The 27673-nt window shown below is 36.3% G+C and overlaps 1 protein-coding gene and 1 long non-coding RNA gene across 2 annotated transcripts in view; one reads left to right on the forward strand and one right to left on the reverse strand.

Annotated features, from left to right (window-relative positions):
* The window catches only part of LOC131511787 (uncharacterized), a 118143-nt gene extending 115554 nt beyond the window's left edge, over nucleotides 1-2589 (reverse strand). The window contains exon 1 of the long non-coding RNA XR_009261737.1: nucleotides 2424-2589. This is a non-coding gene — a long non-coding RNA (uncharacterized LOC131511787). The remainder of the gene's footprint in view (nucleotides 1-2423) is intronic.
* Nucleotides 1653-20931, forward strand: DAZL (deleted in azoospermia like). Its single transcript, XM_058729811.1, has 11 exons — nucleotides 1653-1984; nucleotides 8674-8820; nucleotides 9095-9186; nucleotides 9766-9817; nucleotides 10229-10292; nucleotides 10380-10519; nucleotides 11904-11975; nucleotides 12710-12760; nucleotides 13804-13917; nucleotides 15120-15218; nucleotides 18930-20931. Exons 1-11 carry the CDS (start codon nucleotides 1982-1984, stop codon nucleotides 18981-18983), a joined length of 888 nt encoding a protein of 295 aa, XP_058585794.1. The 5' UTR covers nucleotides 1653-1981; the 3' UTR covers nucleotides 18984-20931.
* The last annotated feature ends 6742 nt before the right edge of the window (nucleotides 20932-27673 follow it).

Below are 27673 nucleotides of genomic sequence, written 5' to 3' on the forward strand. Positions count from 1 at the left end.
TAAAATTTTTCATTGTGAGTGTTATCTCCAAGGGTCCTTTTCTTATGACCATCCTGTTAAGCCTTTTTTGGAAACATCCCTCTAGGGTGGTTTTATGTTTGTTTCTGCAAGGCATTCCAGATTCCTTTTCTGAGATCTTTCTGGGGAAAAGGATGGGGTTGAAGAATCAATTTCTAGGTTTTGAGATTCCAATAACATGCAAGTGCTGAAAACTAAACTTCAAATTCTCTGTGAAATGCAGACATAGGGTTTCAAAATTTCATCACAGTTAAATAATTTTTTTTCTTTTCACGCAGAAATGGGGAAAACTTCTTCATCTGCTTATCTACTGGGGGGGGGGGGAGGTTTATATCTTCCTTAATCTACCCATTTCCTGAGGATGATGTCTTTCAGGGACAATAGCTTTTCGTACTCAGTTCTAGCTCCACCTTGAGCTACTTCAAACCCTTACCTCCTGCCTATATACTTCCAGGCCTCAAGTCAGAGACTAACAATATCTTGCACGCCCGCCTGCCCTTAGCATCTAACTATCCCGGTTTGCCTCAGACCTGGTTTCTTGAAGTGTGGGAGGTTTTCAGTACTAAAACCAGGAAAGTCCAGGGCAAACTAGTTGACTGGTCATCTTACACCCCAGCCCTCATAGGACTAGAGAAGAATTAGTTCAAGAAGTCACTGCTTTGGTTTTTAGGTAAATTTCTGACATCTTGAGATTTCCCTTCATTCCTTATGAGTTCAGCTGAATATTAAAAATAAGGTTAGTTATTGTTTTATCCAGTAATGCTAGGTGTTGGTAGTGAAGGTTTTCAGGTTACAGAAGTCCACCACTATTCCAGCTCACAAAGTAACATTTTAATGCTTTTCATCAGTACAAGAGTGAAGTTTGAGAATAAAAGTCATAGCCGGTTATCCCCTATGAGTAGAGAATGCTAGAGTAGTTTCCAAAGGGGTGTGATCTGCTCCACCAACTGCCCTACGGCTCACCCTTGCTCTAGGCCTGGTTTCTCAGACCTTGAGAATGTTCTAGAATTCTCTAAGCAGGCCTAGTTTCTTCCTGTAAGGCCTACAAAATAAACCTGCCCCCTTACAATTTAAACTCCCTGAAGGAAGAAATGTTTGCCCGTTTCGTTCTATCCTGTATCTGCGGTACCGTGCTATCGCCAGTCGATACCATCAACACGTTTCTTGAAATAATAAACGCCCTGAACGCCAACCAACCTGGCCTGCCCTATGTGTCCAATCCAACCCCATCTACCTCAAACTTGACAGAAAAGCGCCCATGTTTCTGGACTTCTGGGGGTCTCCTTCCCCGTAGTCTACAGACTTGGTTCTATTTTCTATTTCTGTAGTCATTTAATCGATTTGGGGGGGCGACAACAGGGATAACCGGGAACGGGTTAATCCCGGGCGTTCGGGCGCCATTTTGAAACTAGAGCGTAGATGCATTAAAATTTTTTTTTTTTAATTTTCATATACATTTAAGGATGCACACTTATTTCAAGTGTGCTTCAAAGGCATTTTCGGGGTGACGAGTGGGTCCAGGGGAAAGGGGGTCTGTCAGCCCATAAGTCTCAGGTCGGCGCCTCCCTGGCTACGGAGTGCCGGCCCGCGCGCACCCCCTCCATACCCCCGATGGGGGAGCCGGTGCCCCCCCAAGCGCCCCCCGCAGGGGGCGGGGGGCTGTTACCCATTGGCTGAGGCGGCTACCACGAGCTCCAGTACCCGGCGCAGGAGGCACCTCTGGGAGCCCCGCAGGCCACGCCTCAGTTCGCCTGCGCCCCTCAGCATCGCCACTTGGTTGTTAGGGCTCCTGGATCGCGCCGCTCGCTTTCGATTTTCCTCTAGTCCTCTTTTATCCCTTTGCCCAAGTCGAAGCCGGGCAGCGGCAAGAGCAGAGCAAACGGCAGCCCTAAGAGTGGTGCCAGAAGCCCAGCCTCCACTCCTCCTCGAGCCCATTCAGCGGGAACAGCTAGCTGCCGCCATCATGGTGAGTTGGGGAGGAGGCCTGAGGGGCGCACGCCCGCGTGGGGACCTCCCGGGTGGCGGAAACTCGGCTTTTCTGGCGCCGCGCAGGAGGGGGGCTGAAATCGGGGTCACCCCGCTTCCTTGTTCTGGGGCGCCGGCCCGGGTGCACCACAGATGGCCTGAGAGAGGAGGGCGAGGTGGCCTAGAGGCGTGGGGGAGGGGAGGAATTCCCCGTGGCTGTCGCTGAGGGGAATGGCCCCGGGGCTCGCTGTCCCTCCTGCCGACCACGTGCAGGGCCATGACCTTCACGCCGCCCCGCCTGCCTCCCTCAGGCGCCCGCTAGGCTGTGAGGGCAGCCTGCGGTGTGGACCGCGGGGACTTGGGGGGGGGGGAGGGGAGGTGAATACCGCGCGGCCGCCCCACCCCCACCCCGCCCGGCGGGCCTCCCTTCCCGCGCTTACCCTGAGGAGAGGAGGCCGCGCGTCTGGTGCGAGATGGCGTCGGGCTTCCGCCCCCGGAAGCCAGCTGGCGCCGGCTCTCCGGGAACTGGGCTGTCGACTTTGAGGGCCGGCGTTTTCCTAGGCAAGTGGTTTCTTTCCGGCCCTCGCACGTGGTGGCGGCGGGCTCTTGGCGGGGGGGCGGGGTGCTCACGTCGGGGGAAACCGGGCGGCCGGCGGGGACACGAGAGCTTCGGTGGCGGCATCTCGTGCCTGGCCTGGCGCCGGGGGCTCCCTCGTGCGGCGGCCTCAGGCGGAAAACTCGCCCGACGCCATCCTTGCCGCACGAGGCCGGGCTTGCCTGTGCTCCTGCGGGACCGCAGACCCGAGAGGCCCGAGTTCTGTGCTCGGGAAACGCTTTCTCTCCCGAGATGCAGCAGGAGTTTAAACCAAACGTCCGCACAGTAGTAATACTTGCTCCTGGTGGGGGACGTTTCGGTGAGTTTTGGTAAATGCTTGGCGGTGACCCACCACGAGGTGCAACTCTGAAACTTTGGACCCATACCCTTAAGTCACAGACGTGTTCTAGACGCTGTGGATTGGCAGTGTAATCTTTCGTATTCTCCATTTTTAGAAGTAAACGGAGGACATTTATATACACTTTATATTACTACCTATAAAGGTTAAAATAAACATCTGCAATTATATGTATTATCCTGTATATAAAAATCTGCAATTATACGTATTATTATTTGTTATGTCGTTATCTAATCACTGAGTTACTCTTCAAAAAGTACAGTATTTTTTTCCTCTCCATTTTTAGAGAAAAAGGGGAATGCTAATAGCGTTTTTCCCCCTGATTATAACAGTAGCATATTAACTCATTTGAAAGTAATCAGTGTAATAAAACCGGTCTGTCCCAAACCCTTTAACAAAGTTTTGCTATATGTATGCCCTTCCAGATTGTTTTATGCATGTATTGCACGTAGATAGGTTAAGTTTTATTTTCTAGAAGTTGTACCATGCTACATAATACTTTTTTATATCTTGCATCCTTCACTTAATATAATGGATATTATTTTTCAAAGATAAATTTAAAGGGATTTCAAGTGGGGTGCCTGGGTGGCTCTGTCGATTAAGCGTCCGACTTCGGCTCAGGTCATGATCTCGTGGTTTCTGAGTTCGAGCCCCGCTTCAGGCTCTCTGCTGAAACTCAGAGCCTGGAGCCTGCTTCGGATTCTGTGTCTCTCCCTCTCTCTCTGCCCCTCCCCCGCTCACGCTCTGTCTCTATCAAAAATAAATGTAAAAAAAATTTTTTTAATGATTTCAAGTATGTAATGTTAAGATGTAAGATTATACCATTACTTGTTTTACCAAATTTAAATAATGAGTAATAATGAATAATGAATTATAATGAATAATTTTTCTGTATTAAAACAGTACTATAGTAAGTATCTTTGTGCGAACGGTTTGGAATACTTATTTTATTAATTCCTTGAAATTAATTGCCAGGAATGGAAACAACTGAGTGAAAGGGTTATGCCCATTTTATAACAATTTTAAATTACAGTACATCTTTCTGAGTTATTCTTGATGGAGCATGTACCAGTATGTGTTCTGTGTGCAGAATGATCTCCATACTCTTTCCAGTGAGAGGTGTTAACACTTTTTAAAGTTGCCAATAATAGGTGGAAAATACATTCTGATGTGCTTTTTTTTTTTACTCATTAATGAAGTTGAAGTTTGTCATTAGCTTTCAAAATTTCTTTTTGATAAATTCTTAATCCATCTTTCTATTTGGATGTTTATCTTTTTTAAGGATTTATAAGAACTCCATTAATATTCTTTATCATTTATAGTGGTAAGGAGTTGCCTTTATTTTCTAATTTCAGTGGAAATTGCTGTTTCTTTTTAAGCCTGATGTTAGCTTAGAGCTACATCAACAGAGAGTAAGATTTCTGTTTTACTTGGGTTTTTAAAAATTCAGTGATGGATGTATTTTATAAAATGCTTTCCTTTGGTGAATGACAGTAACAGATTTCCTAAGAATGAACCATCTTTGAGTTTTCAATATAAATTGTTCTTAATTGTATGTTTTTTATATACTGCTGGAATTTTGCATCTTTGTGTTGGGGCAGAGGTGGACCATTTTGATTAGGTTTTGTTATTTAGGTGTTAGTTTTGTAAAATGAATTGAGAAATACCCTTTTTTCTTCTTTTTTCTCTGGAATGTTTTTCAGTTAAAGTATCTGAATCTTTCTCATACACACTGTCTTCTGTGTACAATTGTTTCTGTCTTGGTGCCCTCTACACACACACCTACACACACACAAATTATCTGTTTCTTCACAATTTGAAAAAAACTCACAGTGAAACCGAGCTAGGAATCAAGTATTTTTTCCTAAGATTGTTTTTAAGATTGACATTTTTCTAGAAAGTTGGCCATTTCATCAAGATTCTGTTATAATCTGTGGTCATACCACCTTTTTTCAACACAAATGTATATTTTTGCTTTCTTGCCTTTTTCTCTCTTGGTTTTCTCAGGATTGTTTGTCTATTATTTGGATTGTTTCTTTCTAAGAGTCCAGTCTTGGATTTACTTACAAGGTTTTATTCTGATTTTCATTTCCTATTTCCTATTATGCTTTTTTTTTTTTTTTATTAGTGTCTTCTGTGGATATAACTCTAGTGACTACAAATTATAGGTTGTTTTTGTGGTCAATTACAGATTGCATTTGCCTTGCATGTAGCTATAAAAGTTGAATGAAATAATGTTAAAGAGCTGATATCCCAGGAGCTTTAGTAATGATAAGGTTTTTTTCAGCTTTTAGGTATTTTTGTCATTTCGTTATCCAAGTACACCAGGGAATGTATTACTGTAAATACCAGTGATGAGAATTCTGTATATGAAGGCCTCCAAGTTTCCTGCTACTTAATATCCTAGCATTACTTTTCTCAAAACCCGCCAACTCACCTGAAGATATAATTAAGAGAAATAATTACTCCCTATTTAATTTATATGAAATTCATTTCTGTATGCTATTGATGGTTAATATTAATACTTTAATAATACCAAACTTTTTGCTTTAGCCTAAGCATTTATTTGTGGAGTATTTTTAGCAGTAGTTTAAAAGTATTAAAGGTTGTTTATTGGTTTTGGATGTTGTGTATATAAATTATAATTGTATACAAGTACACACAAAGAGGTTTAAAAAAAATCCCTGCTGATGTCTTATTAAAATGGAGTACTTTGCTTACTTTGTTAGCTTTGAGCACCACCTGCTGGTTAAAGATTAAGACATGGTAGTGTCTTAATTTAAGATGTAAAGAAAATGATTTGCTGAATATAATGTTTAATATCTCAATTAACGAGACCGTGAATTTGAATAACTCAATCCCAAACCAAATTTCCTATAATATACAATGGACCTTTTTCCCAAATTGTTGCCTAATGTCTCAAGTATCCATTTTACTTTTGTTAAATAGAATATGAGAATTAGAAATTTCACCTTCAGTTCTGGAGATGCTATCATCGGTTTCTCAACTGCGACCCTGTTCACATTTTGGAACAGTTTTTTGTTGTAGGAAGCTGTTTTTTGCATTATAGGATATGTACTGTATCCTTGGCCTCTGCTACCAGGTACAAGGAGTACCCTTCAGTTGTGACAACCAAAAATGCCCCTGCATCACAAAATCTCCCCTGGTTGAGAATCAGTACATTCTCATAACCCCTTATAATGTGGTACAGTTTTCTGGCCTGACCTTCAAATTAAAACATTCATCCGTGGTCATTCACAGCAGATAATACTAGTTTGTCAAATAGAAAGGTATCCAAAGTTCATCCACAAATGAAGGGGAAATTGAGAAGGAGAAAAAGTCTGTTAGAATTTCAGAGCCACTTGTGGATTTGTTTTGAACTTATGAAATAACTAACTGAAAGGGACTGGTAAGTTATTTATAGTGAAGAGAAATCTAGTCAAGTTTTAATAGTTAAAGATACGTGGAGTATGTAGTATAGTCAGTCCCATGTAGGAAAAAAACCTAAAATTAGAAAACAAAAAAATGGGAAAACTTCAGAAGGTTTTTACTCTATTTCATTTTTATGAAATATTAGTATACTATAGTTAAGAGGAAAGAATTAGGAAGCACCCAAATAGAAACACGAAATAGCAAGTACAGTTGACTCTTGAACAATGCAGGAGTTAGGGACACCAACCCACCGTTCCTCCACGTATTTACAGTACTGTACTGTATTTCTTTGAAAAATATTTGTGAATGAGTGGACCTGGACAGTTCAAATCCATGTTCAAGAATCAGTTGTGTGTGTACAAATTAATAGAAACTAAAACACGTTTGGTGATTTGAGTTTTGATTTCATCTCTAATCAGTATAGAAGTTTATAGAATCTTAAATTTACTAGTAATTTCTAGTATCTAAAAAAATAGGAATTATACCTACTTTATTATTGTCACTGATTTCTATAGAAATTACTGTGCTTGCTTTTTAAAAATATATGTATCAGTTGGTTTATTTTGTCCCTGTTTTTCTCCATAAGCAGAGATGTAATGGGTTTATTTCTCTTGCAGCCTTTTGTACTTCCCTCTTAATCAATAGCTACTTCTTTTTTTTTTTTTTTAATTTTTTAATGTTTATTCATTTGGGGGAGGGGGAAGGGCAGAGAGAGAGGGAGACAAAGAATTCAAGCAGGCTCCAGGCTCCATGCTGTCAGCACAGAGCCTGAAGTGGGGCTCAGGCTCATGAACTTTGAGATCATGACCTGAGCCAAAGTCAGACATTTAACCAACAGAGCCACCCAGACACCCCTCAATAGGTACTTCATAAATGAATTTCAAATATATGGATGTGCCAATAATTGGTTCTTTGAAGTTCCAATTGAAATTGGTTGTTAATTAATAAAGTATGTACAAAATAAATAAGTAAATGGTAAAACCAAGAAAGAAGCTTTTTGAACTATTGAAAATAACGGCAGATAATAGAACACTAACTTATATTGGTGTACCACATTATACTTTACAAAATGAATTTGCAGATGTTATCTCACTTTATTCTCAAAGCAATTTTCCAGATATAAATAGCTACCAAATAAGGGGTTATAACCTAGTAAAGGACGTGAACCCAGATCTCCTGACTAAATCAGTTTTATTTCACTATGTTAGACTGCTTTTCATACATATATATTACCAGTAAATTTTGCTTCAGAAAAATTTACATTAATCTAATCTTATGTGGAAAAACTAAAGATAGAGTTCTGACCAGAATCCAGAAGAATGAGTTTCATGTGTGGGTCTCTTAATTTGAAAATAAAGATAGTATCATTTATATCTATCAGCCCACTGTGAAAATTAGAATTATCAGTGGGGACTGATTTGGTGTTAGTGAAGAGGAAAAATGTTATTTCAAAAGATGCTTTGAACACCCTAACACTAAGGGAAAGGATTGTAAGCCCTTTTTTTAGCAGGAGGTATTACGATATGTGAACAAATAGTCTTTTCATGATCCATTTCCAAAGTAAATGCATACTAACACAAAGAGTATTTAATTACAAAATGCATGTTAATTTTGGTGACTAGAAAGAGGAGGCAAAAGAAATTCGTTTACAGCTTTGTGGTAGGGGTGTCTGGGTGGCTCAGTGGGTTGAGTGTCTGGCTCTTGATCTTGGCTCAGGTCGTGATCTCAGGGTTGTGGGATCAAGCCCCATGTCAGGTTCTGTGCTGAGCATGGAACCAACTTAAGGTTCTCTCTCCCTCCCTCTACCCCTGTCCTCTGCTTGTGCCATGGGTATGTGCTCATTGTCTCTTGCACTCTCTTTAAAATAAAAAATAAGTGAAAACAAAGCTTTGATGTATGTTTTTGATGCAGATTTTTAAAAATTATCTTTTTTTAAAGATTTACCATGCTTTTTAATAAGGTACTCAGTAAAGTGAAAATTTGCTTACCTGGCATACAATAGAATGAGTTTAATAACTGTTTTTACAAATCTCAACTTTCCAGTTCACAAACTCAGTATAAAGTCAGTATTCTACTTTAGTGTAAGAGATGATGATAAGCAACACTGCGTTTAAGAATGTACTGTACCCTTTTGTTAAAATTTCATACTGATCTACTCTGATTACCTTAAATCCTAAACCTGAACTAAGCTGTATTACTGGTCAATTTACTATGAAAGTAATTCATATGAAAATACTCTGTTTTAAATACAAAGATTGTGTTTCACATCCTGGTTTAGTGATGATATCTGCTTTCCAAATTACAGTCTGCTGCAAATCCTGAGACTCCAAACTCTACCATCTCCAGAGAGGCCAGCACTCAGTCCTCATCAGCTACAACCAGCCAAGGCTATGTTTTACCAGAAGGCAGAATCATGCCAAACACCGTTTTTGTTGGTGGAATTGATGTTAGGGTATTGTATTCCTATTTCATTTATTTAAGAAAATATTTAGTGAATACCGGGGTTTGGGTCGTGATGCAAACATAAGGTTTTTTTGTACTTCATGCAGGTTTGGAATTGGGTTCATGTTTAACCTATAGAGACTAAAAGTATCTTTGACAAAGAGCTGCAGGTGGTTTGGGGATCCTTAGGAGAGATACCTCCACATTTTCAAATCTTTTTTATAGTATAATTGAAATTTTTGAATGCTGAATTTTTACTCTTGAAGTCAAATTCTTCTCCATAGATGGATGAAACCGAAATTAGAAGTTTCTTTGCTAGATACGGTTCAGTAAAAGAAGTGAAGATAATCACGGATCGAACTGGTGTGTCCAAAGGGTGAGTAAAACATAATGTTCAGTATAAAGTATAAAAAATATGTGAGCTATAGTCTCTATATAGAGTAGCATAGAAGAATTCAAAACGCGTGTTCTTACACTTGTATAAATTTTTTGCTTTGTTTCTTACATATAAAAGATAAGTTTGCTGCCAACTCTTCTATGTAGTCATTTTGATAGCGTTTGTATGTGAATATTTCCTACCTTCATTTATTTTACGTAAGTGGATTAATCAGTTCTATCAGAGCTGTTTTTTTCATGTATCTTACGGTATCTTAAGTTTTAACCATCTTGCAATAGGTAGTAAGTTAAATTCAGGTTCATAGATGTGAATTTTCTGTTAATGAATGATGACCCACACTATGTTAACCTTCACACATTTCTTCCCCCTAGATCAGGGGAAGAAGACAAAAGGTAGTATTTATAGATGACTGATCATGTACATCTAAAACTTTATTTCAGTATATTCTTCATCCTTCATCAGTATAATTTCAGTCAGTTACTTCATAGAATACTAGAAGTTTTAGACCATATACTGTTCTGGTGGTGATTTTTACACTCCACTTATCTTTCTTTGTAGCTATGGATTTGTTTCATTTTATAATGATGTGGATGTGCAGAAGATAGTAGAAGTAAGTAATCTTATGGAAAAATCTCAGTTTATGGATGCAGTGTTTAGTGTTGAGTCCTGAATATATAGCCTTGTATGAAATATAGAAATAAACTTCCTGTTTGAAATCCAAACCTAGAGTAATCTTACATAACTAGTCAGAACCTGTTTATTTGTAACTGGACATCTAGCTTCATGAGCTAGACACAGGAAAGGTTAGAGACAGAGTGTAAAGGTTTTTGATCAAATTCCAAGACTTCTCTCAACACTTGGGTAGTGAGGGTTAGGTCGCTTCGTGCTGGTAAATTTTGATTTGGTATGTTCTTCCCAGTGATGATCTCTGATGGTAGAAATTTTAGAAGATTTCGGGTATTTACCGAAGTCTTAGAAGTCTTTGAAATTGATTTTAGCTTTATTATGGTTTTATTTTCAGTCACAGATAAATTTCCATGGTAAAAAGCTGAAACTGGGACCTGCAATCAGGAAACAAAATTTATGTGAGTAAGGAGAAGAATTGTTCTTACTAACATACGTAGCTTTTCAGGAAACTAAAAGTAGTCTTTGTTTTCATATTCTTTAAAAAGGTGCTTATCATGTGCAGCCGCGTCCTTTGGTTTTTAATCCTCCTCCTCCACCGCAGTTTCAGAGTGTCTGGAGTAATCCAAACACTGAAACTTATATGCAGCCTCCAACCATGATGAATCCTATAACTCAGTATGTTCAGGTAAAAATTACTTAACATTCCTTTTTCTTTTTTTTAAATAGTATTGCAGATCTTATAGATGGGGGCACCTTAAAAGTAAGCCAGTCTCACTTTTTACCCTCAAATCAGATGCATATTTTCCATAATAAGTGGTAATACTGTCTCTGAGTGATGAGAAGGAAATCTATTACTTTTGTTAGAAATCTGTTGTTCTTAGTATTGTTTCTAACACCAAGCTAAAATATGCTTCTATATAGTTTGTAAGTCTTTAAGAACTGAACTCTGTAGCCATGAAGAATATATATATCTCATTCATTTCCCCTCCCCCCATAGGATAACTCCTAAAATATTTGAAGGCAGCTTTCCTCATGTGTTTGCCTGATTTATTCTTCTTTAAGTTTGGCAGTTCTATTTATTCATTATTTTCAATGATTTTCAGATGTCTTCTATAGATTACTGACTTCTGGATGTATTCTGGTTCTAGGATGGATAGGTTTCTGATGAGTTAACTGTATTTGTAAATTCTGTGAGTTTTCTGGCATATAATTTGTTTGGATACTTGAATATTTGAAATGGGATTTGAAATATTTACTATCTCCTATTGATGATGAATAACATTGATTTTCTTCATTTTATTTTCTTCAGTTTAAAAGACATTTTATTTTCAAGAAAAGAAAAATGGTAGAGAAGTGTTTCTGTAGTGTCTTTCATTTGTTAACATTTTCCATCTACCCTAAACACAGGGTATACCTTTTGTTATTTTTCTTGCTCTAAACATGGTTAGAAGAAAAGCCCTACTCGTTCCTAACATTTGCTGTGAGCTATTACTTAACTTGGGTGTATTCATGTATGATATTACATAGATGCTTTTAATAAATATTTATTGAAAGATGAAAGGCATTCTACTGTTCATTTCAGTTTTGGGGTTATATACTGCCCTTAACTTGTAGAAATGAAATACAGAAAGAGCCATAAAGTGTGTAGGAGGACTACACATTACTCCATGATATTGTCAAGGAATACACAACTGGTTAAAAATATTTTTACGAAGAAATAACAGATGTACTAATATAAGTTTAATATGGAAATCTATGTTAATTAGAGCCTTATCACCAGTATAAGGAAGAACTTCTCAGTGGGATAAATACACAAATAAGATAAACGAAAATGGGCAAAATCAGTCTCTTCCCTCATTCATCCCTTCTCCTCTCCCAAAAGACTAACATTTGACAGAGAATTTTTCTTAATGTAGCCAATCACTCCAATAGAATTCTGAATAGAATTCTGAATAGAATACAATAGAAATATGATTTATATTCATATTTTTGTTGTATTGGAAGTTTTACTTTATTATTTTCAAGAATTTTCCATGTTAATCCATTCTTTCTGTAAACTTTATTTGCAGGCATATCCTCCTTATCCTAGTTCACCAGTTCAGGTTATCACTGGATATCAGCTGCCTGTATATAATTATCAGGTAATTTAAAAGGGAACAGAATGATTTACTTTGGAATATTATTCGGGCATTTATATGAATTTCTCCAATAGTTTGTCATTTAAACTAGTGGAACATGCTTAAGATAAGAAAGTTAGAATTTGTCTAGAATTAGGACCTTTAATTATTTAGAAATAAGGGAAAAAGATTTGACAGGAATATACTTAGCATAAAGATTTCTTACACTGTTTTATAAGATTTTGTGTCCTCTTCTGTATTTCAGCATGTTTTCTTCCATTTTTGCTAGCAAATAGCTGAACCATCCAAACTAACTTTTATAAGCTTTTTTAGGGGGATAGATGAAATAAAATAACTCAGGTTTTAGAGCATTGAATTCCAATTATATTTGGTAGTGTTTATTTTAGCTGACTACTACAAAGTAGTAGTTCTCTGAATTTCTGAGCATAGATATGACCATATCCTTGGCCCATGACCATTAGCTATGGGAATAAATCCAGAGAACTACTATCTTTGAGTTTTTCTGAAAGCTAACACCAGAAAATTGAGAAAAATTAGGGTTTATGTATAAAGTAACAGTAATTCTCTCAGGTATTAGAAACCTAAAGTATTTCATTCTTCCATTCTGTTTCTTTTACTGCAAGTTCAAGGAACCAGCATGACAAATACCTCAACATTGTCTATCTTTCATGTTTGTGAAAATGTGTAAGAACGGTTAACTAATTGTTACTTCATTTTGTTTTGTTTGTTTTTTTAAGATGCCACCACAGTGGCCTGCTGGGGAACAAAGGAGTTATGTTATACCCCCGGTAAGGAGAATTACTCTCTTTTCTTTATTTAAAACATATACTCCCTTTTCTTTATTTAAAATATTTTCTTGTTTTAACTATCATATTTTTCTTGACTTTCTGTCATTTCATATATGCCTAAAAATATTTTTAAATTCCCTTTCACATTATGTGCTATGTTTTATTAATGTCAGCCCAAGTATATTCTTCCATGGGAGAAACCGCTTTTCATTTCTCATGTGGTTTTTGTGTGCTTTCAGGCAATGGCTGCTCTGCATACAATAGGTGCTAAATTATATATAATCCAAGGAAGGTAGTGTTAATACCTGTGTTAATTCTAATTCAGTGAATTTAGAATTTGTATTGAATCTATCTAGTTTTCTCTCCATAAAAAAAATCTGCTGAAGAGAAGCAAATGTTTTGCTGTTAATACTGTTAGATGTTATATATAAGAACACAGAAGAGGGTGTTAGCTTTAAAACAATTTAGTATTTGTTACTTTGTATCCTTCATCAAGATTGGACCTTTGAATGATATGACATTAATTCAAATTCTCAGGCACTGGGAAATTCTCATTCTGTAACTAGATGTTGGAGGTTTTTGTTTTTTGTTTTTCTTTTTTTAATTTTTTAACATGTTTGTTTATATTTTTGAAAGAGCATGAGAAGGGGTGGGGTAGAAAGAGGGAGACACAGAATCCAAAGCAGGCTCTAGGCTCTGAGCTGTCAGCACAGAGCCTGTCGTGGGGCTTGAACCCACAGACCACGAGATCATAACCTGAGCCAAAGTCGACACTTTACCAGCTGAGCTACTCAGGCATCCTTGGAGCTTCTTTTTCTTAGAGCTCTTCTAATCTGATTATGTTGAAGTTTAGAAGACTTTTCAAAATAAAAGACTGCCTTATTGCAATTCAGCTATTCAGTTCAAAATAAAGTTTCTGAAATAACATAATTCAGCTTCAACACAACCCACATTTAAATGCTCAATATCCGCTAATTTGGAAGAATAGATTGTTCAGAAATGTATCTAATGTACTTCTCTTTAATTATACTTTTATAATGTAGACTTATACCACTGTTAACTACCACTGTAATGAAGTTGATCCAGGAGCTGAAGTTTTGCAAAGTGAATGTTCAGTTCATGAAGCTACTCCATCCTCTGGAAATGGCCCACAAAAGGCAAACATCTAATTTTATATTTTGCTTATATTTTCATAATTATTTTTTGAAGTTTTTATAATGGCCCTTAGAGATGCAAGTATCTTTTTTCAAATTTAAATATGGAAGCCAAAAATAACAGCTTAAGTAATTGACTAATAATTTGGCATTTTATGTGAAAGTTCATGAAACTTGAGGCCAAACTTTCAGTGTTTACATATAGTTTCTGATTCAGTAGTCCTTTTCTCTCTTGTATTTTCATTGTTTTTTAAAACATACTTTAATGCGTACAAACATACTTTGGTGGAATGTAGTAGACAGCTTCCTCAAGAATCCTCTCTTCAAAAGAGATTAATATGAATTTTACCTCTTTTTTTTAACCAGTTTAAACATTTACTTAGCTGAATAGTAATATATTTGTATATTTATATACATTTATTTTATATATACATATATATATTTATATACAAATATTTATGGCATTCTCTTCATAACATTATATATGGCAGCAGCTCTCAAGAGTGGTAGAGTCACTAGTAATAATCGAAATACCGAAATAGGTACAGTTTCTTCTTTTTTTATCGTTGGAACGAATTCATATAACAGTGCTCTCACTCTTGAATTGTCCTGTTTTTGTTGAATGGGTGGGAATGTGGAAGTAGTTGATGTGATGGGAATGTGCATAATAACATTGAAGACTCCAGAACATAGGAGTCTGTGTGCACATGCCTATCACATCAGCTACTTTGTCCATGTGTTTCTTAGTGGAAATTAAAAATAATTGAAAACTACTGAACTGCAGAGTAAAAAAATTCCTTGATTTGATTCATGATTAGAATTTGAAAAAATATTAAAATAGTTATAATTATCAGGTTTTATCCTAGATATATTTTCTTCAAATGCTGAAGTTTACTGTTTCTTATCTTAACAGGGAAAATTAAAGAACCTTAAGGAAATATTTGAGGGTTTTACTAAATTGAGCTTTATAACCAGTACTCTTATCACTAAGATTCTAAAATATTTTTAAAATTTGATAGAAAAGTTACATATTAAGTGATATGTAATGAATTACATGAAAATGTAATGTGTAACACATTTAATATGTAGTATGGATTACATAAGAATTCTTTAGAAGTACATGTATTCAACTTTCTTTGAAAAACCTGTTAAAGTAAGTAAAAGGAACAGTCCTTAGATTGTTGGAAAAACTTCTTTTTTTTCAGAAATCTGTGGACAGAAGCATACAGACTGTGGTATCTTGTCTGTTTAATCCAGAGAACAGACTGAGAAACTCTCTTGTTACTCAAGATGACTACTTCAAGGTATAAAAGGAATAGTATTATACAGGATAAAAAGCATATTTGTCAGATATGAAGTATCTTTGTTTCTGTAGAATATATATTTTGAGATTGCATAGAGCGTTTATTTAATTGAACTCTTGGCATTTGATGTCGGTAACTCAGAAAACCTCTCTGAGTGAATTTTACCTGGCCATTACGCTGCTCAAACCTTGATATAGTGTAGTTTGTCCTTACAGAAGAAATCTTTAGCAGAAGCTTGTAATTGAAAAGGTTTGTGAAAGAAGGGAGTTGAAAGAGAATATTGGCTTGACCAAATGGAAAAAGAGGAAATGTTAGGTACACAAAGCAGAATATAACTCAGATATCATGCGGGTTCAGTTTCATACTGCTGCAATAGGGCGAATATGCAATAAAGTGAGTCAAATTAATGTTTTTTGTTTTCTAGTACATATAAAAGTTTTCTTTATACTGTAGCCTATTAAGTGTCCAATAGTATTATATCTAAAAAAAATGGTATACGTATCTAAATTAAAACATGCTTTATTGCTGGGGCGCCTGGGTGCTCAGTCCATTAAGTGTCTGCCTCCTCACAATACATGAGATCGAGCCCCACATTGGGTTCTGGGCTCAGTGGACCCTGCTTGAGATTCTCTCTCGTCTCTCTCCCTCTGCCCTTCCCCTGCTCACACTGTCTCTCAAAATAAACATTTTAAAAATACATCTATACTCTATTGCTAAAAAATGTTCATCATCATCTAAGCTTTCAGCAGCTCAGAATCACTGATCACAGATGACCATAACAAATATAATAGTAGTAATTGTGCAGTATTAGAATTATCAAAATGTAACACAGGGACACAAATCGAGCAATTGCTGTGGGAAAAATGGTGCCAATAGACCCTTTCAATGCAGGGTTGCCACAAACCTTTAATTTGCAAAAAATGACACATGAGATTGGAGTAAAATGAGGTATGGCTGTGTGTAGATATTAGACGAAAGAGAAGAAAAGTGGGGCATCTGGGTGGCTTAGCTGAGCATCCAACTCTTGATTTTGGCTCAGGTCATGATCTCACATTTCCTGAGTTCAAGCCCCACATCAGGTGGTATGAGGCTTGCTTAGGATTTTGTCTCCCTCTCTCTGTCCATCTCCAGCTTGTATGTTGTATGAGCACGCATGTGTGCTCTCTCTCTCTCTCTCTCTCTCTGTCTCTCTCAAAATAAATAAACTTTAAAAAATATTTTTTGAAAGAGAAGAAATTGATCGTTCAAATTACATACCTGAACAATGTAGGGGGAGAAGAGATAAAGTGAAGCAGTGAAAAGAGCTGAGTAGAAAGAAATGGAAGTTAAGAGTTGATGACATGGAAGAGAATGTGAGTGTTTGAATTTAAGAAAGTTCTGGTTTCTAATCCTGGTTATGTCACATTAGATAGATTACTTGATAATCTTAACTAAGGTTCCAGATTTTACAAGTTTAAAATGAGAAGACACAAGACTAAAGGTCTTTTAAGATCCCTTAGGTCTGAGTCTGTGAATATGGAAAGGAACCAACTACTCACTCTAATGAGGGAGGAATATTGTGCTTATTAAAAGGGAAGGTTTTTTGTGTTTTTTTTAACAACAGATTTATTGAGATATAATCCACATACTATACAGTAAACCCTTATAAAACACACAATTCCATTTTTTAGTGTATTTGCAGAGTTGTGCCATCATGACCACAATCATTTTTAGGATATTTTAACCAGCCCAAAAATAAACCCTTTCACCATTTGCAGTTACTCTTTATCCCCCCCCCACCGCAACTCCTCTATCCCTAGGGAACCACTAGCCTACTTTTTTTTTTCAAAGTATTTTCCTGTTCTGGACATTTCATATAAATAGAATAGTACAATATGTGGCCTTTTATGACTGACTTTTTCACGTAGCATAATGGTTTTAAGGTTCGTCAATGTTACAGTGTGTATGAGTAGTTCATTTCTTTTTATTTATGGATATACCACTCTGTTTATTCATCACTTGATAGACATTTGGGTTGTTTCCACTTTCTGGCTGTGATGAGTAATGCTATGAACATTCATGGACAAGTTACTGTGTGGACATAGACTTTTATCTTTCTTGGGTATATACCTGGGAATGTAATTGCTATGTTGTGTAACTATGTTTAACCTTTCAAGGAATTGTGAGAATTTTTCCAAAACGACTACACCATTTTACATTCAAAGGGAAAATTTTAACCATTGCTTTGTGTCTTAAAACAGGGAAAGGAGAATAGCTTTTTTTTTTTTTTTTTTTTTAATCTATGAATGGATGTAGGATGAAGCTTCCAACCTTTTTAATGGGGATATACTAAGGACTTTGTATAATGCACAAGAGTAGAGCCATAGTAGGATTAAGTTCTTAACATATCTTCTCAACAGGAAGTAAACATGTTCATTTAAAGTTGACATTCGTTTTATTATTTCATTCTACATAGTATAATTTAAAAGGAAAGAACTAGGATTGTTTAACAGCCTACCTTGCCCAAAGTTCTGAAAGTTAAATAGGTAGTACTTATAAATGATTTGTTTACAAGGCAGAAAGTAGTCTTTGAACTTGGCGTTATCTAAAAACCCTACTTTGAACTTTCCGGTTTTCTGTTCCTCTGGGCTAGGAGTCAGAAGTTGGTAGTCTGAAGTATGGTATCTAGACCTATTTTGATTAGCTAAATATTGCTGTTTTAGTTGAATTTGAATGCATGGAGGCAGGGTATATACTGTTTCTATCTTGTCTTTATAATCTTTCATGTCCTACCTGACCTCTGAAGATACTTGAATTTATGGCCACTTTTCTGGGCTTAAAACTAAACAGGATATTAGCCTGTTATATAAAAGTATATTAAAGGTTACATAATTTCCAGAAGTTACTCTTCTTTATATGCCAACTGATTTTTAATCTCTAGGAAAAGGGCACACAGTTAAGCTCTTATAGAAAAGAAAATAGCTCCATTCCTTTTTGTAAGGCTTTACCCCCCCCTCCCCCCGCCAAGAGAGGGCACTGAGTGAGAGGCAGAGAGAGAAATGGGTCTCACCTGAAGTGGGGCTTGAATTCACAAACTGAGATCATGACCTGAGCCAAAGTCCAATGCTTAACTGACTAAGCCAACCAAGCACCCCAGCCTCACTTCCTTCTGTCTGCACATCTGCAGGCAACATAAAGTGAAAGGAAAATTTTGCATGTATTTTTCTTTGTCTCTTCATTTCCTAAAGAGTGATATATCTTCATCATAGTTTAAGGATATACCTTTAAATATGCCAAAACTTTTAGCTTTTAACCTAAAAGTATAAAATTTTAGTTTGAATTGTAGTATTCTCAAGCTGTGATTTCTACCAGATGCGCTTCTTTTAGTAAAAACAGTACTTCTAAAAATTAAATATGCTTTATGCCAGCTGTCTTTGGGGCATCACTGCCAAATCATTAATTAATAATCTTTGTAAAATGGTATTGACTCCAAGTCTTCTGTTTCTGTTTCCTGAGATTTCTTTTTAAATTAGTGAATAAAACTACTCACTGGTATATTTGTTACACTTGTTACATTTGTTCAGGAATGCTTCCCCAAAAGGACTACTTTTCTCTTAACAGTTTTTAAACCCAAAATGAATGCTTAACTATTTTGCAACTATCTTAGGTCATAGCGATAATACGAAAGTTTTCAGTGAAGTAATAAAAAGGACTTACTTCTGTCTTTTCTAGGATAAAAGAGTACATCACTTTAGAAGAAGTCGGGCAGTGCTTAAATCTGTTTGATCCCTTCTGCTAACTTTCTAGTCTCATGGGAAGTTGCTGATTTTGAATATTAAGAAGAGACTGAAAGTTTTTCACTATCTAGAAATTTAATTCTGAATTTTGATAAATCACACTGAGACTTTCTTATACAAGTTGTGTTAGATTGCCTAGCTTTATTTGACATTCAGATTGTTCTTCATTAGATGTTTAGAAACTGGTTCTGTGTTCAGTATATAGTTGAAGTAAAAAATAATTGAGACTGAAAGGAATAACTTTAAGATTTATCTGTAAGGATATTTTTTTATTGAAATTGATATTTTAAGAGTTTAAAGCAGTTGCTGATTTTCAGGAAATTGTTTTATAAAACCTATTCTGAAAGGTCAGAATTTTGATAGTTTGAATACAAGCATTTCACTTCTCCAACAACTACCTGCAAACAGTACAACGTTTACAATATTGTTCTTTACGCTTATGATTTCTCTCAAAATTTACCACAAAAGCAGAGTGTTTAAAACTGCATTTTTAATCAGTGGAACTCAATATATAGTTAGCTTTATTGAAGTCTTCTTTGTCCAAACCCAGTAAAAAAGATTCTAAACAAACAGTCCAATCAGTGGGTCTTGTGTTTGTTAGTTCAAAATATTTTACCTGTATCTAGAATCCACACATAGATACCCTATTTGATTGGGATGGTAATTAGGATAACTAAAATTCTGGGCCAGATTTTTTTAAAGAATCCGAGACAAACTAAACTTTACTAGGTATATAAACTTCTCAGTGAGTTACCATTCTCCTTTTTTCTTTTCTTTTTTTTTTTCCCATTGAAATGCTACACTCAATAGCTGTATTTTAAATTGTGCAAAATACTGATGTTAAAAGAATGCTGAAACTTTTTTTTATGTCACTTCAAGGTTAATCAGAGTATCTAAAAGGAATTGTTTTTATAAAAACATTAAAATATTAGTTATTTGTTGAAGAGCAAATAAATACATTTTTATTTTTGCTCATTAGCCTAGTATATTTCCTTTTTTAAAAGTAAAATATGCTTAGAAGAGTCCAAGTAATTTTGATGTTTAAGTACCACTAAAGTTGTAAGCATATCTCGAGAATATACTAGAGTCAGAGTTAACAGTCCATTTCTAGATTAGCTAGTCTCCTTGTTAGATGCTGTGTATTTTGGCCCCTAGAGCCCCTTTCGTGTCCCCACAGTCTTGATTTTCCAGTCTGTAGCACCATTCTTCCAGGAGTTTTGCTCCTAGAACAGGTGGTGTAAAGAAGAGAAGTAGCAACAAGAACAGTTTGAGGGCTAAGCCTTAGAAAGGTGGCAGTGGGATAAAATCTTTCTAAAGGAAACATGTATCCGCATCATTTGACCTGCCATGGAAATGAGTTTAAGGTGGCTTCCTGGACTTTCTTTTGTTGGTCCCTTCACTAAAACATGGAGATTCCACTTATCCCTAACTTAGGGCAGCTGCCATGGGCCCTATTATCAGTCCCCATGGTTGCTTTATAATTCCTAATAATTTTCACTCTGTATCAAAGGGAAGAATCTTTTAACTTAAGGATCCCAAAGAGGGCTTTCTTATGCCTCAGAATTTGAAAGTGCCCTGAAATTTGTCCTTTAAAAAATTATTTTGTTTTGTTTTTTTGGTTGTGCTTTAACATTCTTACATGTATCATTCTGTGAATAAATTTCCAGGTTACTCTAAATGATAGCTAAATTCAAAAGAGCCGATTCTAATTATCCCAATCTGACCTTAAGAAAAGTAAGAGAATAAACTTTTTATTTTTCTGCTTTTTTGTTGGACTGAAGTATTTAAAGGAGTAAGATAGAAAAAAGAGACAAAGTCCTGAACCTTTCAAAATAGAAAATTAATTTTAAAACTTAAAAGTATGTTCCTATTACCTATTGTTAATACTGTCTTTGTGTAAATGAATAAATAGAAATAAAGAAACTTTTTTTTCCCAAGTGCATTTTTGACCTACTTATTATTCCTGTCATATCATCCAAAGAAATGCTGGAGAGTTGGGTGGGTAGTATGTGACAAGGTGTAGATCCTTGAAATTCAGAAGCATAAATACTGTTTAGTTTATTAATCTGGTAGAGTTAGTTTATACAAACAAATTTTGGTACATTGTATTGTACTGCATTCTCTTAATGAAATTAAGAGATAGGTTTTCATGAGAAAATAATCCCTCTTAGATTGAATGGGAAATGGTTAACAGTTGGTTCCAATGCCATGCATCAACAGAACAGTGCCTAGTGAGAATGCTTGGTAAGTCCTATGTGATTATAGTTTCAGAGCCAAGGTCCCTATCATTTTGGACTCTGTAAATATTTTACTACGTACTTTGCACTTATCCTCAGTGATCCTTTTATTTGGGGATATCGCAGTTGTAAATGATAGAGCTTAAATTTTCATACTGTATTTATTGCATGAGGATGTGTCCAAAAGGTCATTACTCACCACCTCTTCCAGCTCAAACTCCAGTACTCCTAGTTCTATCAGCTGAGGCCAGAAGAGAGGAAATTCTCCCTTTGGAGGTTCCTATGTTGTATTTCTTAATGGACTCATTACCAGAAAACTGGGTATTATCAAGGTTGTGTAAGATAAAACAGTGCCTTCTGAATCACTAGAGATGAAGTTTTGATGTTTAATCTTTGCTAAAGATTAGTAATCCTTAAATGTACATGTGTGTGTATGTATGGACACATAAATATATATTGGCCATTTTCCAGAATATTTCATTAGCCTTGACTAAACTAAATAACAGTTTGTAACATTTTTGAGACCCTAAAACTAGATTACATATATCTTAAACAATTGTTTTAAACCTGCGTGATTTTTTAGGCATATTTGCAAGTTGAGGGTTACTACAAAATTCTCAACACAAAACCAAGTCTTTGAGTTTAAAGAAGAAATTTCATACACTTTTTTTTGTAACATGTTGCAAGTTATGACAAAATCAGGTGATGCCAAAAGCATTGGACACCCTTGTAAGAAGGGTATTCTGTGTGCTTTTTTCCCCTTAAGAACATGTAACCTTTGTATTGTTGAAAATAAGTAATATCAATTAGCACACTTAAACTTCAAGGAAGTTGTTGACTTCCAAAAATACATACTCCACAGCAGTTCCCTGTAGCTGTAAAGCCTTCTATCCACTTCTCTAAAATTCTCTGGTTGTCTTTAAAGGTAAACTCATAAAAATGAGCTGCCACATTGCTTAATCGTCTTGCCTGCTTTCATTGCTGTGCTTTGAGAGTAATAAGGAGCAGCCGCGATAAGGCAGTGTGCCACTCTGCTTTCGCAAAGATGGCAATAGAGAGTGTGGGGACCATAAGGGGGAGAAAAGTGGCAGTGTTTTCCATTGACCAAGTCTTGCAAATAGGCCCAGCTGTTGAGTATGATCATTTGGAATCCCTGAAACACTTCTTCTAGATGAGGATTGCTCTTGTACATATTTTGATAATTGTATAATCTAGCTCTTCCCAACATTACGTGTAATACGTCTCTCGGTGTGTAACTGAATCTTTTTGAGCAATTCCTCACCACCCATCATCAAAGACTCTGAGTTTTCCATCTGTAGAAAGTACATTTGGTAGTAGAAAACAATAAACATAAGAAGTTCAAACTATAAACATGCGTTTTTGAATGCTCATGCAAAATATTCAATCTGCGTAACGAAATGAGAGGTAATTCTGCATTGCATTTAGAGTTAAAAACATCTGTCCAATATGGCTGTAGCTGTGGGCCAATCCCACGAAAATGCAAAAAATTGTCTCTTGATACAGAAATTGAAACTAGCACTGTACAATTAAGCTCTATGGTAGCTATATTTTATGTTTTTAACTGGTCTGAAACAAAGTTTTCCAGTTGAGTCTCTAGTTCATTTTCCCAAGGCACATGGAGGCTTTGTATCTTATGTGCACCTCCATTAAGGCTGTGTGCCAGGAATATGCCTTTTCCCACATAAAAAATTCCCAGATACCAGTTCAGTAGGTCTTTAACAATAGAACAAATGCTTGCATAACTGGGATATTGAGGTCATGAAAGCTCTTTATAAATTTGAAGCAATAGTAACATTTCAAGTAGTTCAGAAAGTTGGAGGTTTTATAATCCTTTATCAGTTTTTTTTTACAGAAAACAAGTCTAGCAAAAAAAAGTACATTAAGGTTCTAATCGCATCTATTGTCTTTCCCCCAAAATAGAATGAATAGAAACATACTCTGTTCTGGTTCAATCTTGGGCAAAACTATTTAGAAGAAAGGTAGGGTTGAGAAGTCAACTGATGTGCACTGGTATAGCCAGATCACCTGCTTACAGTGGGCTGGTACCTCTGCCCTCGCATACTTGTTAAAAGCCTAGTATTACCAACCCACCACCACCTCCCCAGAATAAATGGCTGGACTAATGATAATGGAGAGAATTTAAAATGCTGAGACCATTTTCTCTTAGTTTTTGTCTAAGCTGATCCCCTACCTAGTGTTTTGAGTTCTTTACATCGTAGGTAAAATCTGAATGGTGTTTAAATCTGCTAAATGAGAAAAGTTTAACTGCACTTTTTTTCCTGAACATAGCTTGGTTCTGGTTGGTTGGTTGTCAGTCTTTGACAAAATGAAAACACATACATTCATCTAACAAGGTTATATCCATGATTAGATCAGCCCTATATATGATGGGGTAAGTTTCCTCAGTGTCAATCAGGAAAGTCAAAAGAACATCAGAGTCATCATCTGGGGTGCTTTTCAGAGATTGTGACACCTGGACCTTAATCTCAGATGCTCTTATTCTGGAGGCCTGGGCTGGTGGACTCCGTAATCTGTATTTTTAACATGTCCCTTATGGGAATCCAATCTCTGCAATACTCACTTTGAGGAATGCTACCCCATAGGAAGATCTCTCAGTATATCATCTCTGGCTACCCCTAGTTTGGGGATAGTTGGATTTGGAGAACAATTCTGTGGTCCATTTATACTTCATAAAGGATTTTGTTGGCATGATTCATCTTTTCCTGCCAAGCTTGTACTCAGGAATGGTAGTTGTCGAAGGCAAGGGAGACTCATGAACAGGCTGAAAAGTGGATTGAACAAGATCTGAAAGCCAAGACGTGGCCAAAAATGAATGGGAAGAAGGAAGAGGGAGTGACTGCAGAAGAAAAGGTGGATTCTGAGGCCAAGTGCAGGCAAGCCAAGGGTAATAATGAACTAGGCTCAGCGGGGAAGGTGCTGAGTGGACATTATGGAGGCAGAGATACCATACTTGCCTCTTGGAGGGAGGAACTCTACCTTTAGCCCTCTTGGAAAATTTTAGTATACTACTCACGTACTTCAGAGAAGTATGGCCTGTCATTGCTTCTTTTCCCACCTTGGAATTAATATGTCTCCTCCTTAACAAGAATGTTAATGGCATATGAATACTATTACTGATACGTTTTAAAAACTCAAGTTCCAGAGACAACCTTGGGCATATTGAGATTCATATTGTGCGTGTATTTAAAATTTTTACATATAACTCATATAAGTATAAAAATAAGTATACCTTTATTTTTTTAAAATTTTTAAGTAAGTATACCTTTAGAGAATGATAATAAATACCCAAATTAGCTTAAGAAAGAGAACATGGCATTAATTTAGACCAGGTTTTCTCTGACCACACCCTCCTCCTCAACAAGAGGTAACCACTAAATTGAATTTTGGTTTAAACCACTAAATAATTTGTTGTTTCTTTTCTTTTCGTATGTTTGTATGGTTTTACTTTTAAAAAAAAAAACTTAAAGATTTATTATTTTTTTTAGAACAGTTTTAGGTTCACAGCAAAACTGAGAGAAAGATGCAGAGGTTTCCCATATACCCTCTGCCCCCATCTACACATAGCCTCTGCCATTATTGATATCCCCCAACAGAGCAGTTTGCTAAAATAGATGCACCTACGTTGCATAATTACCTAAGATCCATAGTTTTCTTTAGAATTCACTTTTGGTGTACATTCAATGGGTTTGGATGAATGTATAATGACATGAATCCATCATTATAATATGCAGAGTATTTTCAATGCTCTATAAATCCTCTGTGTTCTACCTATTTGTGTCTCGAACCCCACCCTCACCTTCAACCCCTGGCAACCACTGATCTTCTGGGTGTTTCCATAGTTATACCTTTTCCAGAATGTCATATGATTGGAATAATCAGTATGTAGCCTTTTCATATTGACTTCTTGCACCAGTAATACACACTTAAGTTTTTTCTGTGTCTTTTTGTGCCTTGATAGCTCATTTCTTTTTTGTGGTGAATGGTATTCCATTGTCTGAATGTACCACAGTTTATCCACTCACCTACTGAAGGATGTTTGGTTGCTTCCAAGTTTTGATAATTATAAATAAAGCTGCTAGAAATATCTATGTGCAGGTTTTGATATGGACAGAAGTTTTTTATTCATTTGCATAAATATCAGAGTACAGTTGCCGGATTGTATAGTAAGTTAGTTACTGTTAGTTTTGTAAAAAAAAAAAAAAAAAACGCCAAACTGTCTTTCAAAGTGGCTGTACTACTTTGCATTCCCAGCAGCAATGAATGAGAGCCCCTGCTGCTCCACATCTTTGTCAGCATTTGGTGTTGTCAGTGTTCCAGATTTTGGCCATTCTAATACATGTGTAGTGATATCTTGTTCTAGTTTGCATTTCTCTGATGACATAGGGTTTGGTGGAACATCTTTTTTATATGCTTATTTGCCATCTGTATATCTTCTTTGGAGAGGTGTCTGTTAGGTCTTTGACCCATTTCTTTCTTTCTTTCTTTTTTTTTAAATTTAAATTCAAGTTAGTTAACATACAGTGTAGTATTGGTTTCAGGAATAGAACCCAGTGATTTCATCATTTCATTTAACACCCAGTGCTCATCCAAACAGGTGTCTTCCTTAATGCCCATCACCCATTTATCCCATTCCTCCACCCACCTCCCCTCCAGCAACCCTCAGTTTGTTCTTTGTATGTAAGAGTGTCTTATGATTTGCCTCCTCTGTTTTTATCTTATTTTTCTTCCTCTTCCCCTATGTTCATCTGTTGTGTTTCTTAAATTCCACATACGAGTGAAATCATATATTTGTCTTTCTCTGATTAATTTCACTTAGCATAATCTACTCTAGTTCCATCCACATTGTTGCAAATGGCAAGATTTTATTCTTTTTCATAGCTGAGTAATAATAGTCCAGTGTGTGTGTGTGTGTGTGTGTGTGTGTGTGTGTGTGTGTGTGTACACACACCATATCTTCTTTATCCATTCATTAGTCAGTGGACATTTAGGCTCTTTCCATAATTTGGCTATTGTTGATAGTGCTGCTATAAACATTGGGGTGTATGTGCCTCTTTGAATCGGCATTTTTGTATCCTTTGGATAACTTTGGATAAATACCTAGTAGTGTAATTGCTAGGCCATAGGTAGCTCTGTTTTTATTTTTTTTGAGGAACCTCCATACTGTTCTCCAGAGTGGCTACACCAGTTTGCACTCCCACCAACAATGCAAAAGTGTTCCCCTTTCTCCACAACTTCACCGATACCTGTTGTTTCCTGGGTTGTTCATTTTAGCCATTCTGAGGTGTGAGGTGGTATCTCATTGTGGTTGTGATTTGTATTTGTCTGATGATGAGTGATGTTGAGCATCTTTCATGTGTCTATTAGCCATCTGGATGTCTTCTCTGGAAAAGTGCTTTGACCATTTCTTAACGGATTTTTTTTCTTGTTGAGTTTTAAAAGTTCTTTATATATTTTGGATAATAGTTTATCAGATGTGTAATGATACTGAGTATCTTTTCATGTGCTTGTTGGCCATTTTCATTTATTTGTAGGACTATCTATTCAGTCCTTTGCCCCACTTTTGAATTCGGCTATTTGTACTTTTACTGTTGAGTTGTTAAAAATTTCTCTTTCGGGGCACTTAGGTGGTTCAGTTGGTTGAGTATCTGACTCTTGATTTTGGCTCAGGTCATGATCCCAGGGTTGTGGGATCAAGCCCACATCGGGCTCTGTGCTGAGCGTGGAGCCTGCTTGGGATTCTCTATCTGCCACTCTCCCCAGTTCATGCTCTCTCTCAAATAAAAAAGAAATTTTTTTAAATCTCTCTCTGTCTCTCTGTCTCTCAATATATAGATAGATATAGGTATAGATGTATTAATACATAAGTACACATACATGTTTTTCTGGATAGTCTCTTACCAAAGATGATTTGCAAGAGGTGATATTTTTTCCCATTCTGTAGGTTGGATTTTGGATTTTTCACTTTCTTGATAATGTCCTTTGATACACGAAAATTTTAATTTTGATGAAATTAATTTATCAGTGTTGTTGCTTTTTGTGCTTATATCTAAGAATCCATTGCTAATCAAGCTTTCTTGAAGTATGATTGACAAATAAAAATTATATCTCTTTCGGTTATACAATGTGATTTTTTAAGGTGTACAACTGATGATTTAATTAATATACATATACGTGTAAAAGGACTACCACAATCCAGTTCGTTAATATGTCTATCTCCTCTCATACTTTTATTGTGTGTGGTCAGGACACTTAAGATCTACTGTCTTAGCGAATTTCAAATATACAATCCAGTATTATTAATGATGGTCATCATATTATACATTAGAACTCTAGAATTTATTCTTCCTGTGATAGAAAGTTTGTACCCTTTGACCAGCATTTTCCCATTTCTTTCACCTTA

The sequence above is a fragment of the Neofelis nebulosa genome, chromosome 5 (genome assembly GCF_028018385.1).
Source record: "Neofelis nebulosa isolate mNeoNeb1 chromosome 5, mNeoNeb1.pri, whole genome shotgun sequence".
Lineage (NCBI taxonomy): Eukaryota > Metazoa > Chordata > Mammalia > Carnivora > Felidae > Neofelis > Neofelis nebulosa.